At 47.1% G+C, this 26,572-nt stretch overlaps 1 protein-coding gene and 1 long non-coding RNA gene across 2 annotated transcripts; one reads left to right on the top strand and one right to left on the bottom strand.

Annotated features, from left to right (window-relative positions):
• Positions 1-4,061: 4,061 nt before the first annotated feature.
• LOC311223047 lies at positions 4,062-5,685 on the bottom strand. The gene is made up of 2 exons (XR_014619393.1): positions 5,001-5,685; positions 4,062-4,388 (listed from the first exon to the last, which is right to left on the bottom strand). It is a non-coding gene; the product is annotated as an uncharacterized lncRNA (long non-coding RNA).
• Positions 5,686-16,966: 11,281 nt separating this feature from the next.
• LOC311223680 (protein diaphanous homolog 1-like) lies at positions 16,967-22,126 on the top strand (the record flags this gene model as incomplete). Its single annotated transcript, XM_084308452.1, has 3 exons — positions 16,967-16,990; positions 17,642-21,526; positions 22,067-22,126. 3 exons carry the CDS (start codon positions 16,967-16,969, stop codon positions 22,124-22,126), a joined length of 3,969 nt encoding a protein of 1,322 aa, XP_084164578.1.
• Positions 22,127-26,572: the final 4,446 nt, after the last annotated feature.

Consider the following 26,572-nt stretch of genomic DNA (forward strand, 5'->3'; position numbering starts at 1 on the left):
CAGTGAATCGAGGTGGATCGAATCCGGCCAGAAGAGGCTCGCCACAGGCGAGATGACACTGTACCCAGGCCATGAAGAGGACGATGCATACCCAGGGAGTGGCCTTGATGCTGTCCAAGGCTGCCCAGAGAGCACTTATTGGATGGGAGGCACATGGTCCTAGGATCATTGCAGCTTCCTTTAGAACTATGAAGGCAAAAATAAACATGAACATTATCCAGTGCTATGCCCCTACAAATGACAGCAATGAAGAGAGAAAAGAAGAATACTACAGCAGACTACAGGACATCATTCAGAAATACTCAGAAAGAGACATCAACATCATAATGGGAGACTTCAATGCCAAGGTAGGAAGTGACAACAGAGGCTACGAGGAGACAATTGGAGCCATGTTGTTTAGTATTGTTGAAAATTTGGTTTTGAAGCCAAGCCAGGTTTCTTCAACCAGTGTACCATTGAGCTCATCTGACCAGTCCAGACTCTCCAGTTCAAGGTTAAAGGCCTCGCTAGAGTAGGTTTTGAGGTCTCTAGATGTGACTGTTTTGTGACAGCCAGCCTTTTGCTTTAGCTTTTTGCGGGTACAGAATATCATATAATGATCACTTAACCTGCATGCTATAACCCCTTTATTGGAGATCTTGGACTTGTCAGAGGTCAGAATGAGGTCAATGGTAGTCTGAGTTGATTCGCATACCCTTGTGGGTTGGGTGATTAGCTGGCTGAGGCCGTGCAGATCACAAAACCTACTGAAGGCCTTGAAGACGGGTGTTGCTTTACATAGCATGTCCGTGTTCCAGTCCCCAATAAGGATTTTTTCTACTCCCTCCACCCCAGCTAAACACCCATCAAGTGTGTCATAGAAGCCACTGTGTTCTGGCGGTCTATAGATTGTGCCTACTAGTACTGATTTCGCCCTTTCAAATAAGATTTCAATCCATACAGTTTCAATCTCGTCATGGTTAAGGTCAGTACGGTTGATGAATTTGGTATCTTTGTGAATATACAAACAGACGCCACCTCCATACTGGTTTCTATCCCTCCTGACTATTGAATAGTTCTCGACAGAAGAGTGAACAAAAAACGCTCATGGACCCGCGGTCTGTCGTTGACTGCTCGCTTGTGTTGTTCGTTGGATTAGTTTTGGATTATTTGGGCTCGCCAAACCAACTATCAAAACGTACACGGACCGCGGTCTCACGTTGACTGAACTGCCGCTGTGTGTCAGACCCTGGATGCTTTCAAACACCCGCCCACCTCTACCTCTGATTGGCCTACCATGACATTTTACTCAACCTCAGCCAATCGCGCACTGTCCACTAACCAAGCAAAAAAAGTATTGCTTCTCGGCGCAGAGATCTGTCTGATGAAAAAAACAGATTCAATCATAGTAACGCGCCGCATTTTTTGGCAGTAACGGTAACAGCGTTATTAAGATTGGAAGAGTAATCCGTTAGATTACTCGTTACTTAAAAAACTAACGCCATTAGTAATGCCGTTATTCCCATCTCTGGCTCTGACTAAAGGTTATGTTAAAGTGGTCCAGTTATATTTCATTAATAGCGAGCGCTTTGCTCTATTGGAACTATCCATTTAATCATATTCTAAAATAAAAATGTTCACCACGCGTACGACCTGGCCACCTGCCTGACCACTCCCACATCCGCTCCTATAAAGCGGGGTCATGGCCATACAACAGCTCCTTCCCTACTTTCACCACAAAGCCTGTGTATAGCACTGCTTAAGTTTAGTGTTAAAGTAGTTAGTTTAGTTATAGGAGCTGTGTTGGCATTTTCTTTTGTTTCTCCCTCTCTCACTAATTTACGGGAGAGAAAGGATAATGTCGTCACCACCGGAGAGTCTAGAAGATGATGATCATTCTGACCTCCACCGACGCTTCGCATTGGGGCGCGCGTCACTGAGCAGTCTCCCGCCGGCATTGTCTCCGGCTCTGCAGCTGGATACTATGCCTCGAGAGGCGGTCGGCTGTGTGAGAGCTGACGGTCTCTCTGGGCGGGTGGTGTTTTGCGACGCAAGCCTCAGGTGTGCAGTTGTGAGGGGGCAGCTGCACAGCTTGCGTAAGGTCGGCTCCAGGCTAGAATCCCTTCGTTGCCTCTCCATAGCGGCATGGAGGGGGTTCTTCTTTGTTTTCCTGGGGCCGTGATTCCGAGTCTGTGGTTCAAGTCCCCGGGTCTCTGAAAATTGATACCCTCTGCCACCGCGCTGGCCCCGCTTTTCAAGACGAAAACACCCGGCTCGGAGGATGCGAGCTTGGTGTTTCATTATGAGAACATCTCCGTACAACGGGGCTTACTGCCGATGCCGCTGTGTCTGGTAACACCGTTCTGTGAGAGGGACGTGTGTTGCCTCCCCTTTTTTCTTTTGGATAAAAAGAAGGAGAGACAGTCGGCTGTGTGAAGTGTTGGCCTGTATCGCTATTCCTCACGTTACACAGCTTCAGTAGTAGTAGCCGCTTTAGCTTGCTACTGCATTAGCTGTTGGCTATCAATAGCCGGTAAAAGCTAGCTGTTAGCCAGTTAGCTGTTAGGCTAAACCGTTAGCTTGCTATTACGTTAAGGCTAGACACGTTAGCTTGATGCTAACCGTCAGCCTGGAGTTAGCTGTTAGCTTGTGCTACAACCGTGGCATTAGCCGTGAGGCAGTAGCGGGCCCTGAGCACTCTGACTACGGCGTCATCTCTGGCAGAAGATGTCGTCGGCCTGCACCATGACCGGCCGCAGGATGGGGGTGTCGCGCCGGAGCGAGGCTCCAGCCGTCGCCGCTTCTGGCCCCGCCAGCAAGAGGCCTCGTCAACGTGGTAGACCAGCCTGTTGTTGCGGCCATTTCATCCTGCGTCCAGGTGGTCAGGTAGGAGTCCGTAGGACATTACACTATGCCCCACTCTTCCTTCCTCCCCCTCCCGAATGTTTTTGGTTAATAACGATGTCTTTGTTTAACAAAACGTGTGTTACTTCACTGCATTTTGGGAGATACGACGTGTGCTATGTGAACTCGCAGCTTCGAATGCTGGGGTTGCTTTTTCTTGCTTAGAGTGTTGTACAGTTTTCTTTGAAAATTGTGTTGGTCGCTATTTTGTATAGCTTAGCAAGGTTGTATGTTCTAGCACTTGGCCAAGGCTTATGTCTTTCTCTCTACTTAAGAACAGCGTTCTTCTTACGTGAGTAAGAGTGAACAGGGTTTTTTATTGTATGATGAGAAGTTGTGTGTGTGTTTCATGTAACGTTTTGGAAACGTAGCTTGAGTCCACAACTGGCTGGGTGTTAGTCTACATCAATTTATGATGAATTGAAAATGGGGGACCCTGATGTAAACAAGACGAAAGTCTTTCTCTGGTCTGCATCCCCTTAACAATTGTATGTATTGAGCTGTACTGTACTGTACCCATTCTGCAATCTGTTAATAAACTTTTCAATCAATCAATCAATCAATACAGAGTTGTACATAGTGGCATATGACCAAGGGCCTTGAGTCCCTTTCTTTGGCTTGATATTTTTTCTTTGCTTAAGGGTAATGATAAAAATAACAGGTGGCAAGTTTTTACACATAAGCCAGAGCCGTGGATAAAGCCAGTTTTTTACACAAACGAGGTTATCGGCTGTGGCTGGCGTGCATGATGTAAAGCTTTTACTCTACAGGTAAGTATGTGCTCTCATCTGGCACGCCATGCACCTGGTGTCATGGCTCTGCTTTCTTTTGGCGTCGTATCAGGGGGCAGCGGCATGACTAGGACACGGGACTGGTTCTGGTCGCGCCGGACTGGATCAGTTTAACCCGTTGCCTGCCGGGGCGCAGATCTGCAGTTCTGGTACCCTGTAAGGGATAACCTGTCCCTCGTAAGTCCTTGAATTGATATAGTTATGGACCAGCGGACCAAAGATTCACAGAACGACAAAGTTGTATTCAAACGGAGTCTTTATTGCACAGAGAAGAAACCGTCCGCCGCCCTCCACGGGGCTCCCTCTCACCAGCATCAGAAGAAAGAATATCAACATTACATGACATATTTATACCTCATGGATGAAGAAGAGAAGGGGAGGGGTGTGTGTGTGCGTGCGTGTGCGTGTGTAAGTACGTGTGTGCGCCTATGTGTGCCTGTATCAGCAAGAAGGTCCAGGGTTCGAATCCCGCTTGGGGACCAGGTTTCCATGATGCCAGTTACCCAGGTGGGGTATCTCCCAGGCGAGAGTGTGGAGTTTGCATGTTCTCCCCGTGCTCGCAAGGGTTTCCCCCCCCGATAAGATAAACCCAATGGAAAAACATGCACAACAACAAGATCGCTAACGCTGTGGCGTCCTTGACGAAGACGGACAGGAGCACTTGGATTGGTCCCCTGGCGCGGCTCACGTGGCGCCTGTCTGCTCCCGGCTGCCCTTGGGGGGGAAGGACGACGGGATGGGTTAATCGCAGATACGCATTGTATGCATGGTTCGCATGTGTGCCAAATGGTGACCTCGGAGCAGGTCCTAAATTATTATTATTATTATTATGGTAGCATGTGAGCTGTCGTCATGCTGATCAGGACAAGAGCTAATTGAGAAAGTGGCTCCATTGACCGGCCTGTGACCAGGCACTGTGTGTGAGGCGCGTGTGTGTGGGGGGGGGCAGATGTACAGAGAGCCACAGAGAAGAGCATGTGAGGCACTGCACCCTACAGCCTGAAGGCCCGGAGGAGACAATCATGCTATCAGAGGAGGAGAGCTTCAAATATTAATGAAATATCCTATAATTCCCCCTTTTGACATTAATTTAATTTATGTCAACACAACAGTTCATTAATGGACCATACCTGCCTATTATCAACCATTAAACACATCAAAAGAAAACTAAACAACGTTCAGAGAGGAGAGAGAGATAGAGGGAGGGGGGGGGAACGGGAGAGAGAGAGAGAAGAAAGAGAGACACAGATTCGCAATTTTTCAGACAATACACTTCAAACCCTGTTGGACCCCCCTTACTCATTCACCTAACCCAGAGGAACCCACCCCTCTATTAGAGTACACTCCTTGGTCCCGTCTTCTAGGGCGTGGGTCTCCTTCCTGAGCTGGTTCCCATTCCAGGGTGCGGTCCCCTTAGGCAAAAGTGTCTTCTCTGGTCTGCCGCTCCTCAGTGTCTCTGGACTGTCCCCTCTACCTCTCCTCAGCTGGCCCACCGTCTCTCCAGCTCCACCTCCTGCGGTTCCTCCCGTTCTCGTCGTCGATGATTTGCGGTGCCTGGCTGCCGTCGATGATTTGCGGTGCCTGGCTGCTGTCGATGATTTGCGGTGCCTGGCTGCGGTGTTCATCTCCGGCCTGTTCTCCGTCTTCTCCTTTCTGTCTCCTGGTCAAGGGTCGTCTGGTGGTACGTCTGAGGGGCTGCGGCTGCTCACCCCTGATTCAGACGCACTGCAGACAGCTGGCAGTGAACGCCTGGATCTTCTGCTCCGTCCTCTCTTCTCCGTGTCTCCATTCCTCCAGGAGTTCTCGTTCCGTCCTTCTGGGGTACAGCTGGCCCACATCAATTCTCACCGGAACCTCCATTTGTAAGGGATAACCTGTCCCTCGTAAGTCCTTGAATTGATATAGTTATGGACCAGCGGACCAAAGATTCACAGAACGACAAAGTTGTATTCAAACAGAGTCTTTATTGCACAGAGAAGAAGAAACCGTCCGCCGCCCTCCACGGGGCTCCCTCTCACCAGCATCAGAAGAAAGAATATCCACATTACATGACATATTTATACCTCATGGATGAAGAAGAGAAGGGGAGGGGTGTGTGTGTGCGCCTATGTGTGCCTTTATCAGAAGAAGGGGGCACATGGTAGCATGTGAGCTGTCGTCATGCTGATCAGGACAAGAGCTAATTGAGAAAGTGGCTCCATTGACCGGCCTGTGACCAGGCACTGTGTGTGAGGCGCGTGTGTGTGGGGGGGGCAGATGTACAGAGAGCCACAGAAGAGCATGTGAGGCACTGCACCCTACAGCCTGAAGGCCCGGAGGAGACAATCATGCTATCAGAGGAGGAGAGCTTCAAATATTAATGAAATATCCTATAACCCTGAAGGACTTTGTGCTTTTCCGGGAGGGAAATGCCAGGTCGGGCCGGACGTCACAGGGATTGATGTCATGAATGTGTGTGTCATATGTTTGCCACCACGAGTTGCCCTTAACAGTGACGTGCTTGGGTCCATACTGTGTTGTACCATTGCACTATGTTAGGGGGCTTGGTCCTTCTCCATTTGTTTCACCCCTCCCTCCCTGCTAAGCCGGGGATGGGAGGGGGCTGTCGGGGAGGTTGCCCTGTCAACTCCTCTATGCATCCCTGTGTAGGTCCCAGTCCGCCAGGCCCAGGTCGGGCCTTGCCCTCGATGACCTGTTGGCCTGGGTTAACCCTTTTGAAACCTGAAACGCTTGAACTGCTTGTATAGCCTGTGTATACGCACAGTTATGTTTCTTAGTGGGTTAAGGGAGCAACCGCCTCCTGTTAAAATAAACATAGGCGGGTGGTTGGCTCCCCGGTGTGTTGGTAGCAGAGTCGACTCTCGGGTTGAGGCCAGGCCTGACCCCGTCTGCCCGAGAGTATGCCCCTGCATCTTTCATGACGTCTGCCAATTGTGTCAGCCTCTTTCTCTGAACCTCGACCCAGTAGGATTAATAAATTGGCGGGGTCGGGTTTCGTGGAGATTGTGACATGGTGCACAGCATACCGAACACCCTTCCCGCCGGCATACTGTTCTTACAGTAGACCCCTTAGGCACCTGTCTAGTCCGCAGTGCTCCGGGCACAGGTCGAGTTCTGCTCTTGGGACCTGTTTGCCTGGATTGAGGGGTCAACCTCCTTGGAGGGTTGTCTCCCCGGCACGCCGGCTGGCCCCACAGTATTGTGGGGGGGAAGCCTCCTTGAGAGTGCTTCAGAGTGGCGTGCCATGGGGGGAAGGGCCTTCACCTGATTTAGGCCCTGTCCGATACGCTGGCGATGTGGGGGGTGGTGTCACCAGTGACCGTCTGGTGGGGTCTCGATGCCGCAGCCTCGTTGGCCTCACCAGGCCCCTTTTTCAGGGGGTCCTAGTCCTCGGGCTGTAGCCTAGGGCTGGGACCTCCTCCGCGCTCCGCTGCTACGGCCTTGCCATGGGGTTGGGGTTTTGACTCCGACCCCGCGATGTTGGGGGCTGTGACGGGGGTTTTGCTCACGTCCGTTCCCTGGTGGCGTGTGGGATGTGCGTCTGAGTAGTCGCGGGCCCTTCTAAACAAAGGTAAGTCCCACGGTCTGCTCACCCTGTGCGTTTGAGGCGCTAAACCCTCTTCGCACAGTCGGGGTCTGATCTCCCTCCCGTCCCTCGCTAGGGGGGGCGGGGGGGCCCGGATCCTCCCCGGTTCTGATGGTTGTAGGGGACCTCAGCGGGTGCATCTGTCGGGCTTACGCTCTGCTCAGCTCTTGTGTTCCAATAGAGCAAAGCGTAAGCTATAACGAAATATAACGAAGGTTATCTTATAACCCTAGTTATATGAGTAATAGCGAGCGCTTTGCTCTGACTCACTGAGGACCCCACGGTCTTCCGTTTCGGCAGTGAAAGACTGGGGAAGGAGCTGTTGTATGGCCATGACCCCGCTTTATAGGAGCGGATGTGGGAGTGGTCAGGCAGATGTGGGCAGGTACACGAGGTGAAAGCTTTCATTTAGGATATGATTAAAGGGACAGTTCCAATAGAGCAAAGCGCTCGCTATTACTCATATAACTAGGGTTATAAGATAACCTTCGTTATGCTGCTCTGATTAAAGGTTATGTGGTATGTGGTCCAGTTATGCTGCTGTAATTAAATGTTATGTTAAAGTGGTATGTGGTCCAGTTATGCTGCTCTGATTACGTCCTCTTGAAGTTGACAGGCTTCAAATTTGAAAGTATATAATCTTCATACATTCTTGCCATGTTTTCTATGCAAAATCTTTTTCTTCAAAGTAACTAGTAACTGATGGGTTCAGATAAATGTAGTGGAGTAAAAAGTATAAAGTTCCCTAAAATGAAAATACTCACGTAAAGTACCTCAAAATTATACTTAAGTACAGTACTTGTTACTTTCCACCACTGGACATGGCTGAACCCTCCTATCGTATGGCTCTGGATGTCTCACCTGGCTCTCCAACAGCTTGATGATCTCGTGGCTCGTGCGCTCCCACATGCTGTTCTCAGTCTTGATGATCTCCTGGCGATACCATGCTGATCTCATCTCGCTCTCTACCAGCTTGGTAGAGAGCTCTGTAATGTACATGTTCTCAAACTTGAGGATCTGCGTTTGCCGCGTCTCGCGTGCCTGCTTCTTGTCCATGAAGATCTGGGGAGTAGAAATACAATCAATCAGTCAATCAATCAGATTTATTTATATAGCACGTTTTACATGACACAAGCCAAACAAAGACGTGTTTTGTTTTTTGGTGTGCTTCGTATTCTAGGTTTTCAGGGGAAATGGTTTGTTTTAACACTAAAAGTTCACTGCTTTTTCATGCCATTGATAACATGATTTGTTAAAACATGATTTGCGTATATGTGGTATATTCTTAATCAATATCTAAGGTTATTTTACAGTACAATGTGGTTGCTATCTGGAAGGAGGAAAGGAGGTCATCAATGATTCAAATGGTCTCCTCATCTGACTTAGTCAGATGAGAAATAAGCTTGTGCAGCCAGACAAAAGAGGAACTATGGTTCAAACTCATTTATTTGCCTCGGGGCTCAGAGTGAATTAGAAGTTTGCTTTTTCATACAAGGATTATTCAGAGCACATTAACATATGTCTTGTACAAAGGATCAACAAGGTTTGCACATCAAACCCCAATATGTACATACAAACAGTCATGTTAACATCAATGAAAATAGAGAATCTACTGTAAGCATTTTACACATGAGTAAGCCTGGTTTTTAAGATAAGCATATATATCACAAACAGTGATTCCTCTGTAATGGGAATTATTAATGGACAAACGATGAGCCGCTTACATTAATCATTCTGAGTCATTATTAATAATAATAAGAAGGTTTATTTAATAAAGAAAGTTCATGACAGCGTGGCCACGCTGCCAGGCCAGTCACCCGCCAGAGCCAGACATGTTTACCCCCTAGCGTCTGACAGGGACTGACCCAGAGGCCTGGTCAGACATACAATTGAATACATGAAATGACGTAGAAGAAAACAAAATGGCTGGTTAGAGAAATTAATAATACGACTATGTTATGGCTAAGCCTGGAAGGAAAAACAGCTCCATCTTACAGTTCCCATGACCTTGGGTTATGGCTCTATGGCTGGTAGAAACAGCAACTTCGTTACGACTGAGAGAGTAATCTTAAAGAGACATACACACATTAACCAGTAAATCTGGTCAGACTGAAACTCAAGCTGTATGACATGATAAAACAACACAGATCCATAATGACATGATAATATTTCCACGACACCTCCATCCAGCTTACTCACATGAAAATCAGCCGACAGCATTTCTCTGGATGGGGAGCGGGAGCCACAGACCGTTGGATTGTCTGGGCTCCTGAATTAACACTGTTTTCGCTCTTAAATACTATCATTTTCCCCCAATCATAACAGTCTAGTAGTACGTTTTGGTCCAATCCGGTGGTCTTCTGGGGGCGGTCCCCAATCGATCTCCTGTGTGGGTGTGGGCCTGTTCCTGCATCAGAGGGGGGGCTCATGGCCCGCATCGGTGTGGCCTTTTCTTCACAGAGGCATGTTCCAATAAACATTTTACAAGGCTTACATTTTGATATCAAACAGTGATAAAGAATAACTTGATACGTGTATTTTACCAGACTAAACCTTTGTAATTGAGACTTATTTTCTATATATGGTTGGCAACAAGAGTGAAATGACACTATTATCTTCATAATTAGTTTGACACTGAATGATATTCAAATACAATTAGAATTTTTTACAATTTACTCAATACCTCAGATAGATTAATATGATATAGTTATTATTCCAATATTGTTTTTCATTCTAATCTAGTATAATGTAATTATATTTTCCTTAGCCAGTCTGTGCTGCTCTGCTCCTACATTTACATACAGTCAACTCGAGAAGGTGTTTGTTCTCTAGATTAGTCATTGCTTGAGGGGGGGGGGGGGGTTTGGAATGTCTGTCTCTTGTAACTCCAATAATATCACCTTTGGCTGAGCCCTGAAAATCCATTCTGCTTTTGAAAGGTACACTTCCTTTTGCATTTATGGCTTTCTAATATTCACACATATTAGTTATGAAATTCACAGTCAATGTTACCACACGTAGCGTTGACTATTTCAATTTCTCTCTCACATCTGGGATTGAGTCACTACCTACCCATAAACATGTAGCTCAATTTTAAATGCCTACAGTTTACCATGAAGTAATATACAGTACAAGGCACTGATACAACTGTGTTGTAGTTGTTTAGCATTGATTTCATCCATACAACTATGTTGGTGTTTATTGTTTATTGACTCCATAGAACTGTGTTGGTGTTTCGTAGAAATACCCAGATAAACGAGTAATCCAGTAAAAGTAAAAGTCCTACATTAAAATTCTACTTAAGTAAAAGTAGAGAAGTATTTTCTATTGAATGTACTTAAGTATCTAAAGTCCAGTTATACTGCTCTGACTAAAGGTTATGTTAAAGTGGTCCAGTTATGCTGCTCTGACTAAAGGTTATGTTAAAGTGGTCCAGTTATGCTGCTCTGACTAATGGTTATGTTAAAGTGTCATGTGGTCCAGTTATGCTGCTCTGATTAAAGGTTATGTTAAAGTGGTATGTGGTCCAGTTATGCTGCTCTGATTAAAGGTTATGTTAAAGTGGTATGTGGTCCAGTTACGCTGCAAGATGCACAATGAGATCTTCTGAGAGAATTGTTGAATAAATGTTCTAGAATGTTCTATTATGACATCATACTGTGCCATCACAAATCTTCTAGAATGTTCTATTATGACATCATACTGTGACATCACAATGGAACATGTTTGAGTTCCATTTATGGTAAGGCTGTCCCCGAAGCCTGTTTTTGGGATTCAAACTTCGTCAGGGTTTTTCAAACGGATGTTCGAACCTTCGTTTTTAATAAAAACAATTAAATAATAAAAAAAAATGTTTTAAATAATTTGAATATATATATATATATATTTATATCCTCAAACTAAATCCTCAATTTGAATAAAGTGATTAATCTGATTAAACGGACGTTCGAACCTTCGTTTTTAATAATAAATTAAAATTACAAAAAAATTGAAAAAAACAATTTATTTATAAAAAAAAATGTATCCTCAAATAAAGTGATTAATCTGATTAAGGGGCTGTCTACACGAGCGCTGGGTTTAATGTAACCGTGATTGTATGTGCGCAGTTGCACTGTTCGCCCACACACAACCGGGGTTTTGCTACACTGCAACCGCGGTCTTTGAAAACCAGAGTCCAGGGTGAAGTTTTGCGCACATCCCGGTTGCAGTGGTTGCGTGTGGGCATAGAAACCAAGGTTATTTCCAGTGTTTACAGCAGAGCTGTCCCAAGTAGCGTTATATGAAAATGATTGTAACAAACTTTTGTTCGAAACGTATCGTCTGTGTTGAAGAGTGTTGTGATCGACTGATGATGTCTGTTGTCGCATTCCTGACCTGACGCTCAGAGTAAACCTGTAGCTGCGGCTAAACTAAATTCATGTGTTGTCAAGTTATTGTTATAAGGAACCCAGTCCAGACTGCATCCCCTTAACAATTGTTTGTATTGAGCCGTATTGTGTTGTACCCATTCTGCAATGTGTTAAATAACGTTTGCATCCATTCATTCTACTAGCGTTAACGTTACCACATTATTACGTTAGCATGTAAGCTAACAAAATCGCAGATGCTAGCCTCAGCTAGCCTCGATGCTAACTATACATGGAGAATGCCATTCACATTAGCATGTAGCTAACAACACCGGAGATCTTTTTGTGAGACTAAACTATCCGCTCTTGGTGGTAAATTGTGTTGATGTTGGTTTTGTTTCATCAACAAATGAGAGGCAGAACACACAGTGAATGTATCCGTTTTTGTTTATTGCACTTTTAATGCACTTTGTTTTCTTGCTGAAAATAAATGCTACGTTGGCTAAAGGGCTGTGAGCAAGGAGGGATGTTTATGTCAGGTCAGTTTCCGGTATTAACCCTAAACCCCTCTGGTTGGTTGAAATGGCCTTCATGTCTGAACAACATCGCCACCTATTGCTTTGGCATTGTACTACATGTATATGACGTCACTCGGTGCAGAGTTTAAACCAGTCGTGTGGACAGAGTTAAAAAAATTTGAATAATTTTTAAAAAAAACTGTCATTAATACCCGTGATCGTGTGGACTGGGCCTAAATTAGTATTTTTTTCTTTTTCTTTCCGCGGGGGAAATTGTGAAAGTGTGGGTGATGCCTGTGCACCGCCGGCCAACGGGAGAGGGTCTGTATTGTCTCTATGACAAATGGTTCAAAAGATACAAAAGAGGTGGTTGCTAGGGTATTATAGCTGGTTGCTAGGGTGTTTCTAGGTGGTTGCTAGGGTGTTATAGGTGGTTGCTAGGGTGTTTCTAGCTGGTTGCTAGGGTGTTTCTAGTTGGTTGCTAGGGTGTTATAGGTGGTTGCTAGGGCGTTTCTAGCTGGTTACTAGGGTGTTTCTAAGTGGTTGCTAGGGTGTTTTAGGTGGCTGCTAGGTTGTTATAGGTTGTTGCTAGGGTGTTTCTAGGTGGTTGCTAGGGTGTTATTAGGTGGTTGCTAGGGTGTTATAGGTGGTTGCTAGGGTGTTATAGGTGGTTGCTAGGGTGTTTCTAGGTGGTTGCTAGGGTGTTATAGCTGGTTGCTAGGGTGTTTCTAGGTGGTTGCTAGGGTGTTATAGGTGGTTGCTAGGGTGTTATAGCTGGTTGCTAGGGTGTTTCTAGGTGGTTGCTAGGGTGTTATAGCTGGTTGCTAGGGTGTTTCTAGGTGGGTGCTAGGGTGTTATAGGTGGTTGCTAGGGTGTTTAATGTAAGTGGTATAGTTAAAGGGTTAACCCATTGTATAGAGGTCATGGCTAACGTCCACCAATGCATGTAGAAATCAGTACTGAGTTGATTGACACCTCCCATGCACATGCACATGCAGGTGTCAATCAACTCAGTACACCTGCAAGCCTTAATTGATTCAAATCCTGTGGTCAACATAGACCAATGAAAGAGGATATCCCTACTGAGTACAATGGCACAACCTGCAAGTCTCTACGACAAACGGTTCAAAAGATACACAAAAGGGGAGGAGCCGAACCATGGGGGCGTGGTCAAAATAGACCAATGAAAGAGGATATCCCTACTGAGTACAATGGCACAACCCGCAAGTCTCTACGACAAGCGGTTCAAAATGGTGCGTTCACGTCAGGTGGGAAGAAGCGGAAGAACCAGCTTCCGACTGGGAAAAGCCATTCACGTCAGCCTCCTAGTGGTAATTCCTACTAGGTCATATGGGAGTTTTTTATATACCCCGATATCTCCCACTTCGCGTCCCGAAATGCGGAAGTATCAACCATCATGGCAGCAAGCTTGACGGCGATGTCGGCAATACAAGGTAAATACAAATCAAAATGATCACTTTGATCACATAATCAGAATAATACAATCATACTGCTGTACTCTTCATATGAAAAACGAGCTATACTTGCTGCTGTTCGTCTACAGTTGATTTTAACGTATTTGTAAAAGTCACGAATTGCGGAAGTATGGATGTGGGCGTTTCATCGAATCAACGCGTGAATGCTTCCTAGTTGTAGCAACGAGATGTCATCTGGTTCGTCCCCTTCTTCCCACCTGACGTGAACGCACCAAAAAGATACAAAAAGGGGGCGCGGCCTAAGGATCAAGATTAACGCCGCGTTCACTTTACGTGGGAAGAAGCGGAAGAACCAGAGGACATCTCGTTGCTACAACTAGGAAGCCTTCACGCGTTGATTCGATGAAACGCCCACATCCATACTTCCGCAATTCGTGACGCGAAGTGGGAGATATCGGGGTCTATCAAAAAATCCCATATGTCCTAGTAAGAATTACCACTAGGAGGCTGACGTGAATGGTTTTTCCCAGTCGGAAGCTGGTTCTTCCGCTTCTTCCCACGTAACGTGAACGCGGCATTATCCCCTGAAGGGGGAGGAGCCGAACCATGGGGGCGTGGTCAACATAGACCAATGAAAGAGGATATCCCTACTGATTATGATGTCATAATAGAACATTCTAGAACATTTGTGTATCTATTCAACAATTCTCTCAGAGATCCCATTGTGCGTCTTGAAACAGGACTGATCAGTCAGACAGATAACGTCACAGTGACCAAATTCGTCCACATTTTTATAGGATTCTATCACATTTTCATAACAATAGAAATAGGAAACATTCTCGGTCACTGTACTCAGGTCGCATTAATAGTTTAGACTAAACAACACATAGACTGAAGCCTGCATTTCTCAAACAAGATGCCTTGGTTTAGCTGTGGAAAGGTGAGTGTCCACAACGGCTAGCTAGCTGTTCTACTTGAATACTGAATGTTAATATTGAATCAGACACTATTGAATACTGAATGTTAATATTGAATCAGACAATATTGAATACTGAATGAAAAAAGACTAATTTAATCAAATGAATCACTTTATTTGAGGATATAAAAAAAATATATATTAACTTTTTTTTAAATCTTTATTTTATTTAATATTTTAATTAAAATCGAAGGTTCGAACATTCGTTTAAGGCAAGACACTGCAGGTGAATAGGCAAATATACTTTCTTTGTTGATTTTGAGATTTTGTTATATTTTGCTTCCTAAACATGTCTTCTATGAAACTAGTGACAATAAAACATCAATAACACACATTTAGTTGTTTATTTTACTTCATTTTGCCTTATTGCATCCATAAATGTACACATATTTAATGGGGAAGTGCCTCATTTGCATATATAAACATACATTTCAGAAAACTTGCAATATATTTTTTCTTAGTTTATATGTACATAACAAACTGGGAAAGTTTCATAGTGATATCTATTCAAATAGTTTTTGCCTATTAGGGGGTACTACACTGTACTACACTGTTTGTAGCCTGTGTGTAGTTCTGTTCAGTTCAATAACATAATTATTATTATTATTCAGTTATCAGGCATGTGTTTAGGTTGTCTATTACTAATGGTTTGATTAGGTTTTGTGTTTGTAAATATCTGTTTAAAAAAAAAGTATGGCATTTTACAATACAGAACTTTGAAGGCGTTTTCCCAAAAATGAGTTTTAAGAGTTTTTCCTCATACTCTGAGCCAGAAATCTCCACTGCAGTAGCACTCACATACACCAAACCTTCCAGTTCTATTCATATTTATGTGCTGAAGGTATTTACAGAAGGGTTTGTTGATATCGCATTCATACCCTGATTTATATCACATTTCATTCCTAAAAACATGGCGAAATATGGAATTTTACCATAAAAATTTACTGAATGGAGTATTTTCTGATTTATGGAGTGATAAAAAGAGATATCCAAAATCCCCTCTGTAATAACCTTTGGCTCTAATATGTCAACAAAATGAAACTATAATTTTGAAAATGGCTTTATCCAATGTTCAGATTTCTGTCCTGGAATGATATGCAAATTAGTGCATATTTAAGTAGATAATGCCTCATTTGCATATTTAAACATACAATTTCAGAAAACTTGTAATACAAAACAGTCTTGTCTTAATATAAGTAATCAACTGGGGAAGTTTCATTGTGATATCTATTAGTTAATTATTTTACCCTATTCACCTGTAGTGTCTCCCCTTAATCAGATTAATCACTTTATTCAAATTGAGGATTTAGTTTGAGGATATTAAAAACGAAGGTTCAGGGCGGTCAGGTGGCGTAACGGAGATTGCGTTCGTCACCAAACCCCGGAGCGGCTAGATTCGCCTGTTCGAATCCAGCTCACAGTTCCGGGGTTGTCACCAGCTTGGCTGGCCGTTCACACTAATACAATTGGCAGTATTAGAGGGTGGGAGAAGCTGGCGGGGTGGGTCCGGGTCGTTGTAAACAGCGACTCCTACAGTTCGGTCGGGGCGCCTGCTAAGCGCGGATAGGACTTGAGTGGGATAGTGTGATCCTTCCACACGCTACGCCCTCTCAATGAGAATCCGAGCTGCCAGGTGAAAAGAAGCGGTTGATTGGCTGGACGTGTGTCGGAGGAAGCACGTGATAGCCTCCACTCTCCCAGACCGACTGTGGGGGGTAAGTGCGCAGCGACCAGGAAGGGGATTGGGAATTGGCATAACGACTAACATTGGGATGGGAGAAAATCGGAGGAAAATGTAGGGGGAAAAAGATAATAAAATAAAAAAATAAAAACGAAGGTTCGAACGTCTGTTCGAAAAACCCTGACGAAGTTTGAACCCCAAAAACAGGCTTCGGGGACAGTCTTATCATACATTTTATTTATATTATTCAAATGACCCTCAAACATGTTCCGTTGTGATGTCACAGTAGTCATAATAGAACATTCTAGAACATTGTGATGTCACAGTATGATGTCATAATAGAACATTCTAGAACATTTGTTATTCAACAATTCTCTCAGAAGATCTCATTGTGCATCTTGAAACAGCCTGCATTTCTCAAACAAGATGCCTTGGTTTAGCTGTGGAAAGGTGAGTATCCACAACGGCTAGCTAGCTGTTCTACTTGAATACTGAATGTTAATATTGAATCAGACAATATTGAATACTGAATGTTATTCAGGTTGACAGTTGACATCATTTGACAGTTATTTTATTTTAAGACTTCTAAAGAATGTCATGTTTTTAGACAGTCATAATAGAACATTCTAGAACATTGTGATGTCACAGTATGATGTCATAATAGAACATTCTAGAACATTTGTTATTCAACAATTCTCTCAGAAGATCTCATTGTGCATCTTGAAACAGGACTGAACAGATCTAACAAGATGCCTTGGTTTAGCTGTGGAAAGGTGAGTATCCACAACGGCTAGCTAGCTGTTCTACTTGAATACTGAATGTTAATATTGAATCAGACAATATTGAATACTGAATGTTATTCAGGTTGACAGTTGACATCATTTGACAGTTATTTTATTTTAAGACTTCTAAAGAATGTCATGTTTTTAGACATATGTCTATATTATTCAAATGGGAGCTAAATATAATATACTTTATTATTACATATACCATACATTAGGGCTGAGGGCTGGGGGCTGGGTCTGGAAAGTTGATTTAATAGGATAGTAGCACACCACATAACGCGCTGAGTCACGAAGCGGTCGCCCCGGGTTCGATTCCATGTGCCGCATGTCTTCCCCTCTTCTCCTCCCGTTTCACCCTCTCTCCTCTATCGGTCCTGCATGGCCGCTGTCGGTCCTCCGTGGCCAAACGGTTGACAAAAAAAAGCTGAAAATGCTATAAATAAAATATTTAAAAAAAAAGCAACAAGCTAAATGATATCAATCATGTGAATGCAAATAAAAAGCTTGCTGGGTGTGAGTAGGCTACTTTACCACATAAATCACATCTTAAAATTAAGTCTTTTCTATGTCTACTGTCTTGCCTTTAACAATTTCTCACATCAATGATGTAAATTGTGTGTATTGCTTTACTCCATACAGAAGAAAAAGAAAAGAAAGAAGGAGAGCTATGAACATGGAGACGGAAAGAAGATGCACGACCTCATGGACGAGTACGTGCTGTGGCTCTTCGAGCAGATGCTGGTGGACATGAATCTGAACGAGGAGAAGCAGCATCCTCTCAGACAGAAAGACATGGCTATCAAGCGAGAGATGGTGTCACAGTACCTGCACACCTCCAAAGCTGGCCAGGACCAGAAGGAAAGCTCCAGGTCAGCGATGATGTACATCCAGGAGTTAAAATCAGACCTTCGTGACACACAACTACTGAGCTGTCTGGAGTCACTACGAGTCTCACTCAATAACAACCCTGTCAGCTGGGTTCAGAACTTCGGCCTGGAGGGCCTGGCCCTGCTGCTCAGCATCCTGCAGAGGCTGCAGGACGAGTACCCAAACATGGGGGTGAAGAATCAACATGAGATAATCCGCTGCCTCAAAGCCTTGATGAACAACAAGTATGGTCTTAAAGCCATGTTGGAGTCAAAGGAGGGTATACCTCTGCTGGTCAGAGCCATCAACCCCAGGGTTCCTCACATGATGGTGGACACTGTGAAGCTGCTCTCTGCCATCTCCATCCTGAAGCACCCAGAAAACCTTCATGAGCGCGTTCTGGAGGCCATCACAGAGGGAGCTGAGACCAGGTACATAGAGAGGTTTCAACCCCTACTGGATGGAATGAACAAACACAACGCTCTCAAGGGCGGTTGCATGCAGCTGATCAACGCCCTGATCAGCCGCGGAGAGGAGCTGAACTTCAGGATCCACCTGCGCTCTGAGCTGCTGCGCCAGGGACTGAAGAAGATGCTGGAGGAGATGAGGAAGATTGAGAACAAGGAGTTGAGGGTGCAGCTCATGGTGTTTGACGAGCAGGCGGAGGATGACTCGGACGAGCTGAGGTCACGACACGATGACGTCAAAATCGAGATGGACGACGCATCGGAGGTGTTCCAGATCCTGTTCAACACGGTGAAGGACTCCAAGGCAGAGGGCCACTTCCTGTCCCGTAACGACTACACGGCCAGGCCTCAGTACTACAAGCTAATGGATGTGTGTATATCTCAGATCGTGCTGCACAAGAACGGAGCCGATCCAGACTTCAAGTGCCACAGCCTCAACCTGGATATAGAAGGCTTGATAGACAACATGGTGGACCAGACTAAGGTGGAGACCAGTGAGGCGGCTGAGGCCAAGGCCATCGAGCTGGAGAAGAAGCTGGACGTGGAGCTGACGTTGCGCCATGAGCTGCAGGCGGAGGTGAAGAAGCTGGATGGCGACTACGAGCTGCGCCTCCTGGAGCTCAGCCAGGAAAAGGAGCTACTCACCTCCTCCAGGCAGGAGCAGGAGCAGGAGATCCGGGGCCTCAGCCAGAGGCTCAGCACGCTGCAGGAGCAGAACGAGAAGCTGTCGCAGGATCTGGAAGAAGCCAAGACTAAAGTTGTCACGGTTAACGTCACGGTTAACGTCCCCATGCCGACGCCCGGGATGCCCCCTTCCCCCATGCCCCCTCTCCCGGGCCAACCGGGTGTGGCCCCTCCCCCACCTCCTCCTCCGCCTGGGCACACTGGCTTTCCCCCACCCCCTCCCCTGCCTCCCCTCCCGGGGCAGACGGGCATGCACCCGCCCCCTCCACCTCCTCCACCCTTACCTGGCATGCCGGGACCCCCTCCGCCTCCTCCCCCCTTACCTGGCATGGCCGGACCCCCACCCCCTCCGCCCTTACCGGGGATGGGCATACCTCCCCCGCCTCTGCCCCCTCCCAGGTTTCCCGGCATGCCCCCTCCTGTTACCCCGGGGCCGGGCATGCCCCCACCCCCCCCGCCCTTACCAGGGATGGGCATACCTCCCCCGCCTCTGCCCCCTCCCGGGTTACCCGGCATGCCCCCTCCTCCTCTCCCGGGGCCGGGCATGCCCCCACCCCCTCCGCCCTTACCGGGGATGGGCATACCTCCCCCGCCTCCGCCCCCTCCCGGGTTTCCCGGCATGCCCCCTCCTCCTCCCCCGGGGCCGGGCATGCCCCCACCCCCTCCGCCCTTACCGGGGATGAGCATACCTCCCCCGCCTCCGCCCCCTCCCGGGTTTCCCGGCATGCCCCCTCCTCCCCCGGGGCCGGGCATGCCCCCACCCCCTGGCATGGGGGGCTGGGGCGCCCACGCACCCCCCCCGCTGCCCTTCGGACTGCCCTTACCGGGGATGGGCATACCTCCCCCGCCTCTGCCCCCTCCCGGGTTTCCCGGCATGCCCTTTCCTCCTCCCCCGGGGCCGGGCATGCCCCCACCCCCACCGCCCTTACCGGGGATGGGCATACCTCCCCCGCCTCCGCCCCCTCCCGGGTTTCCCGGCATGCCCCCTCCTCCCCCGGGGCCGGGCATGCCCCCACCCCCTCCGCCCTTACCGGGGATGGGCATACCTCCCCCGCCTCCGCCCCCTCCCGGGTTTCCCGGCATGCCCCCTCCTCCCCCGGGGCCGGGCATGCCCCCACCCCCTGGCATGGGGGGCTGGGGCGCCCACGCACCCCCCCCGCTGCCCTTCGGACTCGCGCCTAAGAAGGAGTACAAGCCTGAGGTGCAGATGAAGAGGGCCAACTGGAGCAAGATTGGAGCGGAGGATCTCTCTGAAAGCAGTTTCTGGACCAAGGCCAAGGAGGGCCGCTATGAAAACGATGAGCTCATCACAAAACTCACACTGGCCTTCTCCTCACAGACCAAGACCTCCAAAGCCAAGAAGGACCTGGAGGGAGCAGAGGAGAAGAAGCAGGAGAAGCAGAAGAAGAAGGTGAAGGAGCTGAAGGTGCTGGACTCCAAGACCTCCCACAGCCTCTCCATCTTCCTGCGGTCCTTGCGTCTGCCGTACGAAGAGATCAAGGACGTCATCCTGCAGATCAACGAGAAGGTCCTCGAGTCCAACGAGTCCATGGTGCAGAACCTGATCAAGCAGCTCCCGGAGGCCAAGCCGCTCAGTGTGTTGGGAGAACTGAAGGACCAGTATGAAGACCTGGCTGACACTGAGCAGTTTGGAGTGGTGATGTCCACTGTGAAGCATCTGATGCCGCGGCTGCACGCCATCCTCTTCCGGCAGCATTTCGAGGAGCAGCTGAGCAGCATGAAGTCGGAGGTGGTGTCCGTCACCGCAGCCTGCGAGGAGCTGAGGAAGAGCCAGAACTTCGCCCAGCTGCTGCAGATCACCCTGCTGGTGGGAAACTACATGAACGCTGGCTCCCGCAACGCCAAGGCCTTCGGGTTCACCATCTCATCCCTCTGCAAGCTGCGAGACACCAAGTCAGCTGACCAGAAGCAGACGCTGCTGCACTTCCTGGCTGACGTGTGTCAGGAGCAGTACTCTGAGGTCATGACCTTCCCTGACGAGCTCGTCCACGTGGAGAAGGCCAGCAGAGTATCGGTAGAAAACCTTCAGAAGAACCTGGATCAGATGGGCCGTCAGATCAAGAACCTGGAGAAAGATCTAGAAACCTTCCCTCCCCCGCAGAGTGACAAGGACCATTTTGTGGAGAAGATGTCTAGCTTCGTCAGCACGGCACGGGAGCAGTACGAGAAGCTGGACCTGATGCACAAGAACATGGAGAAGCAGTACGCGGACCTAGGGGACTACTTCGTATTCGACCCCCGCAAGATGTCCGTGGAGGAGTTCTTCTGTGACCTCAACAACTTCAAGAACATGTTCCAGCAAGCGGTGAAGGAGAATCAGAAGCAGAGGGAGGAGGAGGAGAAGATGAGGAGAGCCAAGCTGGCCAGGGAGAAGGCTGAGTGGGAGAAGGAGGAGAAGCAGAAGAAGAGCCAACTCCTCGACATCAACACAGAGGGCGCTTCCACCCCTTCGAGAGCCACGGCGAGATCCTTGATCCCCTCATTGGTAAGGCACACACACACAAACACCCACACACACCCACATACACACACGTTCACACACACAGACACACACACGCTCACCCACACATGCTCACACACGCACACGTGCTCACACACACACGTGCTCACACACACGCTCACACACACACGCGTGCTCACACACACACACGTGCTCACACACGTGCTCACACACACACACACACACACACACACGCTCACCCACACCCACACACACACACGCTCACACACACACACTCACACTCACACACACGCAAAAAGCGTCCTTGTTGTTAGTAACCTAGTCATTCATTGTGGAACATCTTTATTTTAGGCTTCCTGTTCTCAGGCTGTTGACTGGGCTGTTAACATGCTCTTAGTGCTGCTTTCTCTGCCTACTTGCTATGTTGCCAATATTGGAATTTGTGCAAACTTTACTGGAGCACTTAAGCACTTACAGTTGCTCTAGATAAGAGCTTAACATGTAAATGCAGACATATTAAAAATGTTCACCAAAATCTTGTTCTCTCTCTCTCTCACCCTCCAGGATGCCAGAACATGTTGCAGAGCTGTCTCTCTAAAGACCCTGCAGACCGACCAACCCTAGAGGAGATGTTGCCACCACCAGAGAGCCACCACCAGGGAGCCCACCACCAGAGAGCCCACCACCAGAGAGACACCACCAGAGAGACACCACCAGAGAGACGCCACCAGAGAGACGCCACCAGAGAGACACCACCAGAGAGACACCACCAGAGAGCCACCACCAGAGAGCCACCACCAGAGAGCCACCACCAGAGAGCCACCACCAGAGAGCTCACCACCAGAGAGCCCACCAGAGAGCCACTCTTACCCCACCCCCTGGAGGGGGTATGGACGCTGGGACTGGACCTGGGACTGGACCTGGGACTGGACCTGGACCTGGGACTGGACCTGGACCTGGACCTGGACCTGGGACTGGACCTGGGACTGGACCTGGACCTGGACCTTGTTGTGGAAATCTTAAGACGTCTTATCCGGGATGTGCACACAAAAGGAAACTTGTCTCACGGTTTCTCAGTTCAGAGTCTTTTATTCTGCAGAATGGTGAAATCGGCTTCCCACGACTATCAAGAGTACATGGGACCCGACACACACTTAATGGACGTTTCCAGTCAGTTTATATAGAACAAAAAGAGGAGTGTGCATTATGGCATGACAGTTCTTAGCCAATTAGATTCATACACGGTATAGTGCTGTGTACTTTTGGTTCAACACAACAGTGGCGTGATAGTAGTGTGATATTTGGGGAGGGGTAGACATGGGGTACAGAGTATAACGATAGACCACAGCAAGGTCTGGCTGGAGACGGAGCTACAAGCAAATCAACACGCAGGCTGGACTCGATGAAATACATAATATTCAGAGGAACATGGAGGCTAATTCAAAAGAAATAAAAACGTTAGACAACAACGAGGCTGGAGACGAAGCTACAAGCTAACATGGAAGCTAACACGATGAATATGCAAGCTAGCATTCGGATCAGGCTAGAAGCAATACAGAATGCTAACGATGCTAACGTGCAAACCAACACGCAGACTGGACTCGATGCAATACAGAATATTCAGAGGAGCATGGAGGCTAATTCAAAAGAGGTCAAACAAACGACCCCCAAAAGACGGACAAAGAGACGCTGGATACAACCGGACCAACCAGGACTCGGGCACCGGGGTCGGCCGGACCGTCCGGGATGCGGGCACGGAGGTCGCCCAGGCCGGCCAGGATGCGAGCATTGAGGCCACACACACCAACCGGGAGCCGAGCGCCGAGATCAACCAGACCAGCCAGGATTCAAATAACGAGATCTCACACACCAAACAGGACTCGAGCACTGAAGTCACACACACTGACCAAGATTCAATACCACATATATATATTATTTGATAGTGAATGGATGTTATGATTCGAGACACACTGCAGATTAGAGGATGACATCTTTTCAGGATTCCCAACTCGCAGTACCCACCTGGCTACTTTGCATATCAATAGCGCCGGTCGTCAGGTGTTACATTCCATTCGTAGAGGCTATTGGGCACTGTTTTTAATCTGTCCTTATGCGAGGGAACATCTATGCGCATGCGCGGGAGCGCGCGTGCATGTGGCGTCATTAGCGTGCGTGCAACCAGTGTCGATATGAGCATCGCAACACTGAACCCGGGTCAGAGGCAGAGAAAACAGTGAGGAAAGGGAGGGGGGGAGCCTCAGCCTCTCTCTGTCCCTCTCTCTACGTCAGGGGTGTCAAACTCATTTTCACAGAGGGCCACATCAGCATTATGGTTGCCCTCAAAGGGCCAAAGACCGTATAAATGTTAATGTAATGTAAAATAAATGTAGCTATACTCATTTACATATTGTTAAACATGTTTCTGTATTTATTACTTATTCAAGTTATACATATTGCATTATGCATTTGCATAGATGTAAAAATATATGTTAGCTGATGTTAACAAATCATTTTAGTTTATCAGAACCCCATATTACTCCATCAAGTAAATAACAAAGAAGAATATCATCAAATACAAGCTATGACATTAAGTTTGTTCAAAACCTTTTTGTCACAGTCAAGAGGGGCAGAACTAACAACTGTGAGCTGCAAAGAACACGTGGGACAGATGTAGCAGATGTTACAAAAACAAGTGGCTGCACACAACCTTGCAGAGGCCATACATCCAACTAATGGAAGATAGTTTAATTAACTTTAATTAACAGATTGCAGAATGGGTACAATACAGTACAGCTCAATACACACAATTGTTAAGGGGATGCAGACCAGAGAAAGACTTTCGTCTTGTTTACATCAGGGTCCCCCATTTTCAATTCATCAGGACATATATGACATACATGACATACAGATAGTCAGTACTGCTACATCTATACATTTATGACATACCAGATTTGCAAATACAGTACTGTTTGTGATACAGAAGGAGTCAAGAAAAGGGAGTATATACATTTGACGTAGAAACTGTACATTGGAGGAGGTTGGGTGGGGGGGGTTGGGTACATTGGGATATTGACAACCATACTGGGTAATTTACATTGGAGGTGGTTGGGGGGGGGGGGGGGCACACTGTATAAACAAGCAAAACTGTACATTGAGGGGGGGGGGAGGAGACACTGTACAAACAAACAAAATTGTACATTGGACTATTGACAAAACCATACTAGGTAAATGACTGTACATTGGAGGGGGTTGGGTTAGGATATTTACAGGGGCCAGTGTTGAATTGCAGTCTCCCGTAGGTGTCCCTTGAGAGAGGTTTTGAAAGTGGGTAGTGATCCACATTCCTTTACAGCTTTGGGTAGGGCGTTACCAAGGACACTTATGTTTGCTCAAAGGTATAGGTCAATTCATAAAGACATAATATTTGACGGCATGTATTAGAAACGTAGACCACACTTAGTTTGCTAACTAATGTTAGAGGTTCTAGAAGGTCCTACTATGCCATCATCACCAACGTTCCAGAATGATCGGGCAGAACTAAGGTTCTAGAATGTACTGCCATGACATCACACACATTCCAGAATGTTCGGGCGGCACTAATTTTCTAGAATGTTCCTAACAATAGGTCAGTGGGTGAATTATGTACCATTACAATCACTACAGTACTGTATTAAGTTTCAAAAGTAAAAGCACAGTACATATTCTATAGGCATCTACTACTTAATCTTCATCAACAGTTGATGATATTGCAAATGTCAACAGACCAGGCTATTAATCCATAATGGAGGTACTAGAAGAAAGGGTAACCAAAATCAACATGTTTCTCCTTCCAAGGGTCATCAATAATCACAGCAAATGTGGGCCCTTTCTCACTCAGGTATTGGGATCGAATCACCGCCCCGGAGCACAGGGGTAGTGTTCTCACTCACCCCTTTTGGGATGCGAAACGGCGCTGATTCGTTTTACCCCCCGCTGAACGGGGCCAGTTGGATTAGGTGGTCTCGCAATATGGCCGTGGGAACGGGGGGCGTGACACACACAACGTCGTTACTGTCATGCTTGCTTGAATTTTGGGCAGATAAAACCACCTCAACCAAAAACAAGCATGTGGAACCTCACAGCTCAGTGGATGAAAACATGAAGCCACATTACAAAGCACAGCACTTCTGGCTCGCATTAGGCCTGGCAATTTTTGTTTGCCATGCTATTTCTATACATTAGTTTCTTGTTTGAATGCATTTATTTCTATTAGACCAGTGGTGCCCAACCAGTCGGCCGTGGTCGACCAGTAGATCAATGAATCAAATCAAATTCAAATCAAATTTATTTATAAGGCCCGACAACACACGTTAATGTCCCCATGGGCCGTACAGGTCTTCTTTAAACAAGTCAAGAAGAAAACATAAGTCAAGAACAGAACAAGAACACCATAAGGTCCAGAAAATTTAAGATAAATGCAAATAAATGAAAGAATGCAAGCACTCCCAGACATACCCCACGCGAAGGTAAGTAAAAACTCACTAAAACCTAACAATAGGGAAAAAAGATCCACAGGCAGTGTGGAGGAGAGAAACCTTAGAAGGGCCATTCAAGGGGGATCTCCCTTCTCAGATGTTGGTGATACTAGTGTTGCAGACGGACAGTTGGTAAGCATGCACTCATGTGTGTAGTGAAACACAGATGAGTGCATGCAATAGCAACTGAACATTTTGAAAGATTAAAGATAGAGCTAATAGCGATAGCAAATGAACATTTTGAAAGATTAAAGATAGAGCTGATAGCGGATCTATTTGAGGCACAGGGGCGGCGCAAAGAGGGTCACGTCCTCCCCGTCTTAGTCACGGGACATTCAACACTCCGGTCATTGCTCAGGGACAGCCGGAGACAGGGAGATAGGGGCGGCGCAGAGAGGGTCGCGAACTCCCCGACATCATCGCGGGACGTCCGGCACTCCGGTCACCACTACGAGACTCCAGGACAGCAACTCACAGGGAGACAGGGAGACGGGACAGGCGTTAGACAGCTCATGTGATTGTAGTGGGCGGACATAGCAATAGATACAAGTGGTAA

Source organism: Notolepis coatsorum (assembly GCF_963971535.1).
Source record: "Notolepis coatsorum genome assembly, chromosome: 2".
NCBI lineage: Eukaryota > Metazoa > Chordata > Actinopteri > Aulopiformes > Paralepididae > Notolepis > Notolepis coatsorum.